Genomic DNA, 13805 nt, shown 5'->3' on the forward strand with positions numbered 1-13805 from the left:
TCCATAGATGTAGATATTAGTTGTAAGTATTGAGGATTGTCGGCTTACTGGCTGGTGGTGAGTAACAACATGACTAAAAAGAAACTATGAACTTGTACCCAGTGTTTGATTATAATGCCATAGAACTATGAATGAACAACACCTATATGCTTTACAGTGAGCAACTTTCACTAGTCCAGCTGGCTCATTCATTTATGCCAAAAATGCAGAAGCAATGATATCATTGTATCCTATATCTCAATTAATTTGATATCAATGCACTATATACAGTGGAACTTCAGTTATCCGGACCCCACTTATCTGGATTCTCAGTTAATCGAACTGAGGAAATGACTGCTCTATTAGAGTAGTGACTGTTCTATTAGAGTAGTTGGTAATACTGAAATTTAAAAAAATGTTCTTATGGTTATTTATAAAGATATGGACTTTTCAGACTTATGGACCAGCCCTGTCCCCAAAGGGTTCGGATAGCTGAAGTTCCACTGTACTCAAGTGAAAGTATTGTAGTAATGAATATATATATATATATATATATATATATATATGTGTGACCAGATTTGCAAAAAGGTACCTTTTCCACGCATTTGGCATACCAGCAAACCAATTGATGTAACATTTGACTGCTTATACTGATTAACTTGCTCTTAGTATCAAAATGTAGCCAGGTACTGGAGCTACATTCATTAAAACTTTCAAGCAATTATATGCCATGATCAAAAAGTTATGAAGCTTTAAAGTTCAAAACATGGGTCAAATTTTGTGCGTGAAAAAGGTACCTTTTCCAAATCCGGTCACACATATATATATATATATATACCAGGCAACTACAAATGCAATATGATTGTATTAAGTCTTTAAAGGGTTTTGTGCAGTGATACAAACTTGATGATACCGTGGTCATACCTTGTATTTACTATTAGGTTGGGACTAATGGAATAATCTCATTTGGTCACCCATTTTTGTTGTGGAATCCCGAGCCTTTTCCTGGCAACACATTGAGTAGTGTGAGAAAGTTTCATGTAGTTGCCCCTTATTGGTCTGATAACGACATTCGTAGAGAAGGTGAAGTGTCTTATGGAGTGTTTCAGCTACAAGCTACAGGACCTTATGGAGACCAATTACTAGATGAAGTCAGTAGCCATATAAGAGAACGCAACATATCTTCAGATTTTAAAGGAACTTTTATGATTTTGGCAGAGTGGAAAGGTGTACACCCTTATCCTCATGGTGGTAGTAGTGCTTCAGATGATGATCCATACCTTGCAAAGGTACATGTATTTTTATAGACATAGGAAAGTACACATATATATGTGTGTGTGTGTGTATGTCAATGTGTACATTCAATATTCTTAGCACAACTGTAAAATGTGTACTTTTGTATACCTTTATAGACCAACACTTACCAGGCAGTAGTGATTACTAACTTGGAAGAATCTTATGCACTTTTTATATATGAATGTAATTCAATTGAGTGGACTGGTAGATTTACATTTCCTACAATTGGATTTAACTCACCTTCTACTGCCACCTTCATGAATCATCCCTTTACTGGACAAAGTGATGCTAATGAGATAGCATGTAGAGACAGGAATCTGCTGTATCAAATCAGTGTGTCTCAAAGTTTTGTTGAAGTACAAAAGCGAATGTGTGTGGAGTGGTATTCTTCAGATATAGAACGATTTAATGAAAATGTAACCTTACTAAACTTTGTTACACCATCTTGCCCATGTTCTCTATTCCAAACTTTTTTTGACCGTCGTTATTCTCTGTTGTCATTCAGACATAACTTAATATGCTATTCTTTAAGATTTCCTTCATTCAGATTTCCTTTTGTACGTGGTACTGACAGGGAATGTTGTTATACTTTGGAATCAGCAATGTTTGGAGCACTGATTACTGATCCTGCTGTCGGGGGCTCCTTATTACTCTTTGAGAATCGCGCATTTGTATCATATGAAGAGAACAATTTTAGGCCAAAGTCATACTGTTGTTCTGATGTTGTTGGATTATGTAGCTTGTATACTGAGCGACGACCATCAGATAATTGTGCCAGATACAGACCACCAAGAAGATGTAAGTGAAATTGATTAATTATAACATAATTTGTATTCATGCTTAACCTTAATAGCTTGGCTTTGGGGTGATCCCCACTTTACCACACTTGATGATTTTACATACACCTTCAATGGACTTGGTGAATATGTACTGTTGAGAGCTATGGGAGAGATCAATGTAGAGTTTCAGGGTAGAACTGCCTTAGCACCAAGCTCCAGTGCCACTGTGTTTTCTGCTTTTGCTATGCAACATGAAGACATTACAGTTCAGGTATAACATATTGTGTACCAATGAACTGCATATGTATATATGCAACATTTTATTGTGAGAACTGTGATTTATTGTATTAAGAATTGCTGTTTTGGCCAATTTACATTCTTAGACAGTAATTTATGTATTCATAACTGCAACGGCTATGTAGCAGTTTACTCCTATAAAACCACAAGTTGAATGCATTCTTCCACTGGTATTATGCATTGCTTAGCATGATACACCTATTGTGAAATGCACAGGTTTTCTGAACTCATTTGTGGGATAACCAAATCCTTCATTCACTTTTGCGGATATAGTCCATAACTTGTTAAAACTTTTTACTGTAATAACAACAAGTTCCTTTTTACTGTAATAACAACAAGTTAGATATATTTTAGCTGATATTGTTTTCAAACATTTCTGAGCCAGAGAAGATATTTATTGTAATGTGAAAAATTCTGCACAAGAAGGATATTGTGCTACATGTATATAGCAAGTCAGACAGAACATTGCTCAAAAAGCAATTGATGTAGGATTATTTATTTACTTATTTTTTACTGTGTATAGAAGACTCACAAATTAAAATAAAAAAATAGATGATCGTGTAATTAGTTTGTTGGGAAGAGGTGAAGGAGAAGGTTATTTTGAGGTGTAGTCACTGTGGCTACCAAGTAGTTTAGTGTACACTAATGTTATTTTTCCATGGCAGTGTTGAGCGTAATGCATTACATAAGTACATAACGTGTTATGCAATATTATTACTTTTAAGTAGAGAACATGAATTACATGTGTGCTATTGTCACTGTGCATTAAGGCTCCGGTGCACAAAACTTTCGATGGCTTCATGTAAGCATAAAAAGCGTTTCTCAAAAGCAATGTAGGCTTGAACATATTTAAAGGTAACACATCAACTATTCGTGTTTTTTCATTTAGTTGGGTGTTACAAATGGAGAATTTGATGTATTAATAAATGGAAGTGATGTTTCAACTCAACTAACTATGACTGGTTCTAACATTTCTGATTCTACATATTTCCTTGAGAGAAGTACAAACAATTCCATGTTTGTAGACTTTCCTTCGGGATTTGGTCTCACTGCAAACTATTCAAATGGGATACTCAGCTTTGTACTTAACGTACCTCCAACACTTAACAGTGCAACTGAAGGATTGTTGGGAACACTTAATGGTAATAATTCTGATGACCTGATCTTCCGAAATGGAACTTTGTTGCCAATTGAGTCAACTGATGCAGAAAAACACATATTTGGACAATCATGTATGGCAAATATAATCCACATTGTGTAATGGTTGTAATAAACTTTCTTTCAGGGCAAATCACTGTTGATGAAAGCATTTTCACTTATCTTTCCGGTCAAAGTGCAAGCGATTTTTCAAATCCCAGCCATATGCCATCATTTTTGGATGAAATTAGATCCAGTCTGGAAGGAAACAGTGATCTTGTTGAAATCTGTGGGAATAATACACAATGCATGTTTGACATTGACCAAACTGGTGATACAAATGTGGGCATGGATACCCTGCAATTTGAAGAACAAGCAGTAGAACAAGTTGTGACATTAGGTATTACACATATTATGTGGTCAGTATAATTTATATGTCGCTTTCCACAGAGACCTTTCCACCTAACATAACTGCTCCAGCAGTGTTTATGGCCACAGTTGGCACCAACTCTACATACTCATTTATGGTTTCTGATAGTGCAAGTGTAAATATTATGATCAATGGGCAATTTGACTTACCGACAAACTTGTACTTCACTAATACTTCAAATGATGATTACGTTCTTACATGGACCCCATTAGATGTGGTTGAAGAGCTATACTTAACAATTGTGACTATAGGATCAAGAAATGTGTCATCAGTGTTCGGCCCTCGTGTTCAGTTGTGTGGTTGTACAAATAATGGAAATTGTACTGAAGCTGGTGTTTTAAATCTACAATTGCCTTTTACTGTCCTGAATTGTGAATGCTCTCCAGGTAAATATAGTTTATTTATATGTAGTACTAGGTATATGTCTGTATGTGTAGCTTACGATGGAGACTTTTGTGAAAATGATGCTGATGGTTGTGCTGTGACCTCTTGCCTTGAAGGGCAAATGTGTATTGACAACACTGCACCAATGTCTGGTGCACAGTGTACTTGTCCTGATGGATACATGGCTATTGGCTCTAAATGTGAAGGTATGGTATGTACTGTTGAAAGGGTGGGTGGGTGTATAAAAGTATACGTAGGTGTGTATGTTAAGCTATACATCACATATTCAAGTTGGATTAACAATATGAAGTGTCATCTGCAGTCATTTTGGTACAGTCTGCTTGCTTTTGCTGCCTTCTGACTTACGATTACATCAATTTCTTAACCTGCAATGATGTCCTTTTAGATGTCTTTTTAGTTGACATGGTTGTGCATAGGCCTTGTGAGACTGGATAGGTAAGAAACTCTTTGAGATGATACAGCACTATCTTTTGCTTGATTACTAGTCATGTGTGGGTTTAGTAAGGTTATTTGCTGACTTAGACTCATTCATCATCTTTCTCCACCATTTTGTTCTGTAAATTTCTACTGTGTTTGTGGCATGCTAATTTCTTTGATATTGGCAGTAGACAACAGGAGAGTCCTTTCATAAACACACTTATTGTAATTATTGTGATTTCATACCTTTTGTGTGACAAAGCCTCAAAACCTGCTATTTATTTTAGTGTGTGAATGAAAGCACACTCTATTTTTATCTTATTAGGAATTTGCTATACTTGGTAGCCTTCAAGGCCCTTTATGTGATTATTTTGTGGTTTGTGCCAATTGGGAAAGGTGCTCATAAAACTTTCAGAAAGATGTCACACCTAAATACATATGTCAAACTGAAATGAAGAAATCACTTCAAAATAAGAAGTTCTAATGCAGGCTCTGTTCACCCTACATATGTGACTGGATTTGGAAAAACAAATTTCGAGATAAAAAGTTTTAAAGAATTCAAGCCAACATAACTTGCCAAGGATAGCAAGCACATGTATGAAATTTACACAAAAGATGCATCAATCTATTACCTTTCAGACCATGTCGAGTACTGGTAGCTGCTTGTAGAGTTTCCCGCCAAATAAAATAGAAAATCTGAGCAGTTGGATGAGCGAAGAGTGTTCACAAAGGGGGGTGGTGGGGTGGGCAAAAGATAGACTTCAAAATGGAGGCGACCACAACTGAAGTCCAGACATGAGATTACAGGGCTGTGCTGGCTCCTTAGTGGCTGATATGTAGCAAAGTAAACAGAAAAAATGTCTGGCCAACATTATCAGACTGTCCACCTGTAAACCACTGATTCTTGCCAAGCTAGGTCCTTCACAAGGCCGGAAACCGCCATTCAAGCACTCCACACCACCCAGAAAAAACGTCTGTTAAAACCAGCCTCAAGTAATTTGAGTAGTAGTGAGGGTTGAAACTAGTAGTACGATAGTGTAGCTATCCACTGGTGGTGTTAGTTTGATTTTGCCTGATGTGTGATTTGGATCAGTTTTGTAAAATCTGGTCACATGTCATGGAGGTATAAATGCTTTGCTCAAGTGAGCGTGGAAAGACAAACATATCATATACATACAAAATACATACAAATGTAACAGAAAACATTTTCAGGAACCACATGCATACCCACACTACACTGAGTCTAATTTTATGTATAGTTTTTATTCATTGGGTTTCTTGTATTGAGTAGTACTTCTGACTAGTAAGTCACTGGAAAGAGAGTCATTTTGAAAGTAGTGAGACATTTATTTATCAAGCAAGCATTTTTTTTACTCAGTTCTCTTATTAATTTCATAAAGCTACTTCAGATTTCATTCCACATGTTATTTACATGTTCACAGATATTGATGAGTGTGCAGATAACGTTGACAATTGTACACAACTACAAGAGTGTGTAAACACAGCTGGTAGTTTCACCTGTTCTTGTATAACTGGTTATCAGGATTCTTCAACATCTCTATCACTCTGTGAAGGTAAACACTATTTGTCCACTGGGATAAATGCAGGTGTTAAAACTTGTGTCTGTGGCTCTACAGATATAGATGAATGTGCTGTAGAAAGTGATAATTGCCATCAAGATTGCATCAATACTAATGGATCCTTTAGCTGTAGCTGTTGGCCAGGATTTGAATTAAATCCTGATAATACCACTTGTAATGGTAATTATGAATTCTCAGTAAAATTATGTTAGTCACCTAAGAAATAGTTACAGATGAATGTTCTACTAATCATAACTGTAGTCAGTTGTGTGGCGCTGTCAGTGGAATAGATATTTGCCGTTGTGAACGAGGATATCTACTGGATAATGACAACATATCATGCATTGGTAATAGCTGTGATATAATTCTCTACTAGTTAGTGCTATTAATTGTTCTGTGCAGATGTTGATGAGTGCGATATTGATGGGACCTGCAGTCATAATTGTACCAACACAATTGGCAGCTTTATGTGTTTCTGTAATATTGGTTACACATTGGACAGTGATGGCAGGACTTGCAATGGTAAATTAATTTTAACTACCAGCTATATTATACTGCAACTTACAGTATTTGCATATGTTTTCACTGCTGTAGATTCTTTGTGTTGTCTTTTGTTTAGATATCAATGAATGCTTAACTCTTCCATGCATGTCAGATTTGCTGTGTAATAACATTGATGGTAGTTTTGAATGTCTATGTCCCCCTGGAACAGTAATGATGGATGATGAGTGTTTGGGTAAGCTACCACAGTAGTTAATGAATTAACAGTGTGAAAGAACACAGACAGGCATATATACAAACTTTAGACCTACCACATAGCGGAAAGGTTAAATTTTCAAAGAAATAGTACTTGACTGTAAGTTCAAAAAATATATTTGAAACGAATCGTCTTTACTGTGCCGCACCTTTAGATAATTAACTAGAAAGGTTCGGAAACTCTGTGTACTACTGTAGTTAATTGGTAATCATCACAACGTCTTGGTTGTTCAGTTAAGCATACATATTGATAAATGCCCATCTGGCTTTGGTAGAATCGTGTATAGCTAGTCACTGCTCTTCATACTTCATATAGCCTGCAGATTGAGCCACGACTAGCTAGTTAGCTTTTTAGCCCTTCCAGCTATTTTCCTCAGGCTGGGATAACAATTTTGTCATAGGCTTCAAGACTCGTGGTGTCACTGGTGAAGTTGAATCATGGTTGCCTTCCACTGAGAGGCCACTGCCTAGCTAGCTATACTGATCAAAGTGTAGCCATTACAGTAATTTTGTTCATACTTTCCTTGATTATCACTTCTAAGATGTAATACTGGTCCTTGCAGTTAGTTAGCTATTTCTGATAGCTAAATTACAAAAAAGTATTGAAAATGTTCTTTTCAAATGTTTGAAAATTAAGCCTTTCAAAAATTTCCTGCTGAAAGGTAATTTCAACTTTTAATTGGTAATGCACTGGTATGTGGAGACAGAGCAAATTTCACCTACCCTTTAAACCAAAAATATTATTAGTGTGACTAATCTCATGGTTGCAAAGTACATATTACAATGGTTGGATAACAAGTTTGTGTTACATAAAAACAGATACGGGGGGTGGATCCAGACTTTTGGAAAGGGGATCAAAATGAAATGGCACTACATTGTGTATGGTTTGGTAAGGTGAGACATAAAAGAAAAGGATCACAGCCTCCATGCTGACAATAGCTGCCCACCCCACCAACTATGCATTTATCACTGATAAAGTACATAAAAATCCTTATATAGCTCGCTACACACTGCTCTGAATACTGTGTCTGCTTTATTAGAGTGACTGCTCTATTAGAGTATTTCAATCTTGGTATACTAAGAATTTTTGGAGGGGGTCAAGAGCCTCCCCTGTATTTGCCACTGCATTTAATATTAACCTGTGCTCAGCAGGAAATTAATGTACCTACAGCATTTTATATAAAATTCACTATAAAATGATCAGTGAATGGTGAAATATAGATGGCACTCTGATTCACAGGTATCCGGAGCCTTTGGTTATTGTTGTACTTGTGGCTAGGGTCTCGTTTCATTCTATAACAGACCCAAATATCATGATTTTACTGCTTAGTTTTGCTTTTGGGATTGTTATTTCCCTGGTTTGGCCGTATTGTTCGAGTATTTATTACTCATCTACTATAAACTTTTGATCTAACAATGTTGCAAACATTGCAGCGATACAAGCAGCATTGTAAAATTAAACCTGCTCAAATATATATATATATATACAGGTGCATTTTCCATCATATTGATTGATTGATCTCTTTTCTTCCCTGTAGTGGCAGCAGTGATAGTGGATAGTCCACAGACACAGAATATCACAGCTAGACAGTCATTTGCACTTACTTGTATAGCTACAGGTTATCCAGTTCCTACCATAGAGTGGAGACTGAATGGCACATCCTATACCATCAGAGACCCATCAGTGATCACAGTTACATCAACAGATGGACTACGATCTAATAGTAGTGTTATCACTGTCACTAATGCTACTACTAGTGATACAGGACTATACCAGTGTGTGGCTACTAATGTAGTGGGTACTGACACACAGGATGCTACAGTGATTGTACAAGGTTAGCACCGGAATTATGGTCTCCACATAACCTGATTTTAGCGAACCATTTTAACACAAAACTAATGCAAAGTACAACAGCACCAGGTGACTGTACTATCTGGCTAGCAATTATCACACAAACCATGCCCTTTCATACATATATCAAGTCTATTTTTTTGGGCTGGATTTCTATAGAAATGTAAAGGATGCTACAACTTTCCAGTGGCATTGGTAAAGTACATGAGTGACTGGGCACATGTTTATTGGCTTGACGTAGTTATGTATTGTTCAAGTTGTGTAGTTTATGTCATTGCAGTAGATCCAGAGCTCCCAAAGGATTTGGTCTAAAGCTTACTATTGCTGCCCTTATCCTAGTTGGTGCCCACTCTCTTTCACAGCTTGCCTGTTTAGTATTTGTATAGATTATTTCCTTATTTGTATTCACAAGCCCCAAAGCTGGCCATTGGCCAAGAGCTATTCCATCCAATAATATTATAATGGTGTCTTGATCACATTTGTAGTTTGTTCACGTTTATCCCAACTCCTCATAGGCATAGGAAGCAGGGGGGCCATGTCCCCCTCCCTCCCCCCAAATAATTTGGCTAGCTATTTCAAGTCATCTCTCAAGTACTCAACTGTCTAATTGCCACCAATGTTTCAAATTGCTCTATAATTCACCTTTCTATTCAATCAGCAAGAATTTATGAAATTATCAGCTTGCACAGTGACTCCTCAGCAACACTTCAGATCGATTATTGTAACAAGCACCTCTAAAATTAATTTCATAGTGTGACATGAGAGTAAATGAATGCACTGTTGGAATGTTCCAACAGTCCTCTGAAATTCAATCTCAGAGCATTAGTTTTCAAAAAATTTCCTAGGGACAGGCTCCCAGATTCCCCTAGTTAGCTGTTATTTTATCCTTGCCATTGTCTGGCCCCCCAACCACAAGGTGCTTGCTATGTCTATGCCTGCAAAATCCAGTACTACCATTGAGGTGATCATGCTTATGGTTTTTTAAATCCATGTTTCAATATGTTCCTTTTATGATTGCACTCACCCAACCCTAAATATATGGGATATTAGCCTCATAATTCTTTTATTCATGCTTGCATCACAAAGCTTCTTTGGTAAACAGTTCCAGCATCTAAACAGTTACATGACACTACTAGCTAAAATAGTTTGGGAAATGACCTGTGTAATAAAATTATCAGAAAAAGCAAGTACTCATAATTAGACTATATACCATATATATATAGCTGGTTATTTTCGAAGGGTTTTTATTTTCAGATGTTTTGCAGAGGCCCTTCTCTTCAAAAATAAATTCCCAAGTCCTGTTGTTCTTTGAAAATAAATTCCCACAAGTAAAAATAACATACTTTCACGTGATCGAACAATGCATATTCGCTCGTGTATTCTTTACAAGTTTAAGCTCAGTATTAGTTGAACAGTATCAATACTCAGGTATCAATAGCCAGTAAACTATCCAGAATGGCCATTGTTGGGAATCCATGCCATCTGCTGCTGTACCATCTATCCAACTATTACCTCACTACTCCACTCTTATAACTCAGTCTTCTTTCCAGTGTGTAAAAGTGGAGATTATTCCATCCTCGATTCCATCAGTAAGGCGAGCACACATGGACTCTACGTATTTTTGTAAATTGTGACATGAATTTCTATTTGCTTGAAATCCACCTCTACTTCAAAATATACATTCTTTGAAATTAAAACCTTCAAAATTCAGATTTTACTGTTCCTACGAAAATTTCTGGTTCGAAAATAACCAGAAATATGGTAATATGTGACCAAATTTTGGAAAATCACCCATATGGGCGCATTTGACATCTATAATATTTAATGATCGAATAACAAACTTTACAGTGCAAATCTACTTGTTAATAGTTGTAAGCCATTCTCAATACCTTAAATTACAAGAAAATCCTTGAAATATTTTTAAAACTGTGTTCTGCTCTTGTTAGCAACCCACTAAACATGAAAATTCTAATTATTTCATGCACGCCCATATAGGTGATTTTCCAAAATTCAATCACATATAGTCTAACAAAACAAAACATAATATTATTTTGTTAAATGGTGAACGTTGTATTAATAGTAGTACTACTGCTACTCCTCGGGAAGATGTAGCTGCTTACATAGTTTATGCAAACAACTGACATAATAATGTGTTGTGTCACAGATTGTCCTGATCAACCCATCAATGTTCAGTTGTTTAATGTTACTTCACATGGTCTCTTCATTAACTGGACTGAACCTCATGACAATAACGCTCCAGTTACTGGCTACTATATCACCTACCAGAATCCTGATTGTCTGGTAATGGCACCTAATAATCAACCACGAGATGTGACAGTGACTAGTATGGAGGAGCAGGCCATGATCACTGACCTTCATCCTGGAGAGAATTATAATTTTATTGTGATTGCCATCAATGATATTTGCACCAGTATACCCAGTATAGCAGATAGTGTTAGAACAATGGAGGAAGGTATATACGGTGTTAGAACTGTCTGAACTGATCGTATTTGTAATGCATGTACTGTATTTCAGTGTTTGTAAAAGAAATTACAGAATTATTTATGTTTTCCAGCTCCTGCTGCTGCTCCAATGGTGGCTACTCCAGTCCCAACTACTACAACTATTAGTGTAACATGGAATGAGTTAGCATGTCAAGATCGTCATGGGGTCATCACACATTATGAAGTACGCTACAACACTTCAGACTTTAATGAAGATAGATCACTAACACTCAACACTACAATGGGAGATGATACCAGTTTATTAATAGAAGACTTAGAGGAGTTTGGTAACTACACCATAGAAGTGAGGACCCATACTGCAGCAGGAGCTGGTCCTTACAGTTCACCTATAAATGTGCAAACATTACCAGACAGTAAGTGAATTAAAACATTCGTATAAACAAAAGCACTCACAAATGGAATTAAAAGTTACTGTTTACATTTCATTACTGAGATGGTAAATGACATAAAACTTGCAATTTCTTTAACGGTATTAATATTAAATGTACACACATGGTTGTGTTAATTTTTTCCCAACAGTTTCCAGCGGCACAGTAACTGGTTTAGATGTGAGGAACATTGATCATACTACAGTGGAGCTCAGGTGGGGTCCAGTCATGGCTAGAGAACAAAATGGGATCATATTATCATACAACATCTACTATCGACAAAATGATAGCATGTATAGTGACTACATAATGATTCTAGGAGTGACAGAGATGGTATGCAAGATACGTTTTAAAATAAATATACAAGTATGTGTATTATTTAATTATTTGTACTTTGGAGGTTAGATTTCTTCCTCATGCTCACTCTAATTTGGTAATAATTCTCAGGCAACCAACTGCTTGATAACTCTTGTGTACTGAACATATTATAACTTAAAATTATGTGTACAGCTATCTTGTAATTATTATGTACAAGCACAAAGAAAATTTGGATCATAGAAATAAAAAGTAGTCAAACAAGGGAAGACAGCAGACATACTAGTGGACATTTAATCTCTATGCTTCAGTCTATAGCCATGACTGAATTAGGGATTAAGTGTCCACCAGTATATCTACAGGTGTAGATGACCTCCCTTGTTACACTGCTTTTGATCCCTAATTGAATTTAACTCCTAAAATTTCCTTGTGATGGTTTGTTTATTTTTAATTATGCTTTAAGCTGCTATGTTTTAAAAGATTTCAAATGGAGAACAATACGAGAGTCATTTAATGCAGATGATAAATGTGGTAGTTGGTCAGCAAAGCCACAGAAACACCATGCTACACTAACGCATATCTACATTACACCTTATGCTGTCAGTGAAAAGATAATGGGGCACAAAAGAGGAAAATTATCTGTGCACTGTGGTATGCAAAAGGCACCTGAAGCAACATTTAACAGTGAAAAAATCAAGCCTGTAGCCTTTGCTGTTATTGAGTTACGCTTGTCTGAAGGCTTTGTTGAGAAGTCAGCAAGTTAACCAGCAGAAACGTTTACTAAATAAAAAATTGTAGCACTTCTTGGGACATTTTGGGTTACACTGAATGCACTATTGACCTTGGTTGTACCTCATCAATACTGCCAAGGTGCTGTGAAGGTACCATGAGTAGGCATGAGGCTATTATGCTCCAAAAATTGAGCATTATGCTTTTGAGCAGTGCTCAAAAAATCACCTATTATGCTTTTGAGAATTGCCCATTATTCCCAAAATTATGCCACCATAATTGGCTAATAATGCCAGTTTATTGCTGTATCAGACCATTTTCATTGATGTTTAGGCTTCAAATAGTCTTGAATTCTTTAGCTGGTTACTGTATTAGAGAATTTCATTTCAATATGACTGCTTTATTAGAGTAAATAATATTCAATGACTGTTCTATTAGAGTTTCTGACTGCTCTATTAGAGTATCTCGATCTTTTTTAACGGAATTGTGCAATCTGCAGATTTTCCTACTGTTAAAGCTTTATAATCACCTCAAAATGCTAGCATAATTCCTGATTTCCACACATACCTATTATGCCCGAAATTATGCCAGCATAATCGCCGCATCCCTAACCATGAGGCTGGTTTTTCTGGTTAATTTTTTGTGAGAATGTGCAAACCTCCATGATCCTACTACTATAATATAATTTATGAGAACAAGTAGCTAGTGATTATTTGGATTTTGTGTTGCAGTGTTGTTAATAATTGTGTTCTTATAGCAACACAACATCACTGGTCTGAATGAGTTTGAGGTGTACATATTTACGGTAACAACAAATAACCAAGTTGGGGAAAGTGATGTCAATGACACCACCATGATTATGACTGATGAGTCAGGTAAATAGGCTAAGCTCTGTGTCATTTGTTGTTGTTTATATATCATCTCAGTGTTACTCACCATG

General features: G+C 36.3%; 1 protein-coding gene across 1 annotated transcript in view; it reads left to right on the plus strand.

Moving 5' to 3' along the window:
* Window positions 1–13805, plus strand: part of LOC136254964 (uncharacterized) — a 63708-nt gene that overhangs the window by 30486 nt on the left and 19417 nt on the right. Inside the window, exons 30-46 of the mRNA XM_066047683.1 lie at window positions 921–1268; window positions 1392–2073; window positions 2129–2325; window positions 3241–3583; window positions 3637–3888; window positions 3939–4304; window positions 4356–4508; window positions 6183–6314; window positions 6378–6500; window positions 6548–6667; window positions 6723–6842; window positions 6940–7056; window positions 8615–8911; window positions 11093–11401; window positions 11504–11806; window positions 11973–12154; window positions 13623–13740. Coding sequence (XP_065903755.1) covers window positions 921–1268; window positions 1392–2073; window positions 2129–2325; window positions 3241–3583; window positions 3637–3888; window positions 3939–4304; window positions 4356–4508; window positions 6183–6314; window positions 6378–6500; window positions 6548–6667; window positions 6723–6842; window positions 6940–7056; window positions 8615–8911; window positions 11093–11401; window positions 11504–11806; window positions 11973–12154; window positions 13623–13740 — 4162 coding nt within the window. The remainder of the gene's footprint in view (window positions 1–920; window positions 1269–1391; window positions 2074–2128; window positions 2326–3240; window positions 3584–3636; window positions 3889–3938; window positions 4305–4355; window positions 4509–6182; window positions 6315–6377; window positions 6501–6547; window positions 6668–6722; window positions 6843–6939; window positions 7057–8614; window positions 8912–11092; window positions 11402–11503; window positions 11807–11972; window positions 12155–13622; window positions 13741–13805) is intronic.

This window comes from Dysidea avara, chromosome 5 (genome assembly GCF_963678975.1).
Source record: "Dysidea avara chromosome 5, odDysAvar1.4, whole genome shotgun sequence".
NCBI classification, from domain to species: domain Eukaryota; kingdom Metazoa; phylum Porifera; class Demospongiae; order Dictyoceratida; family Dysideidae; genus Dysidea; species Dysidea avara.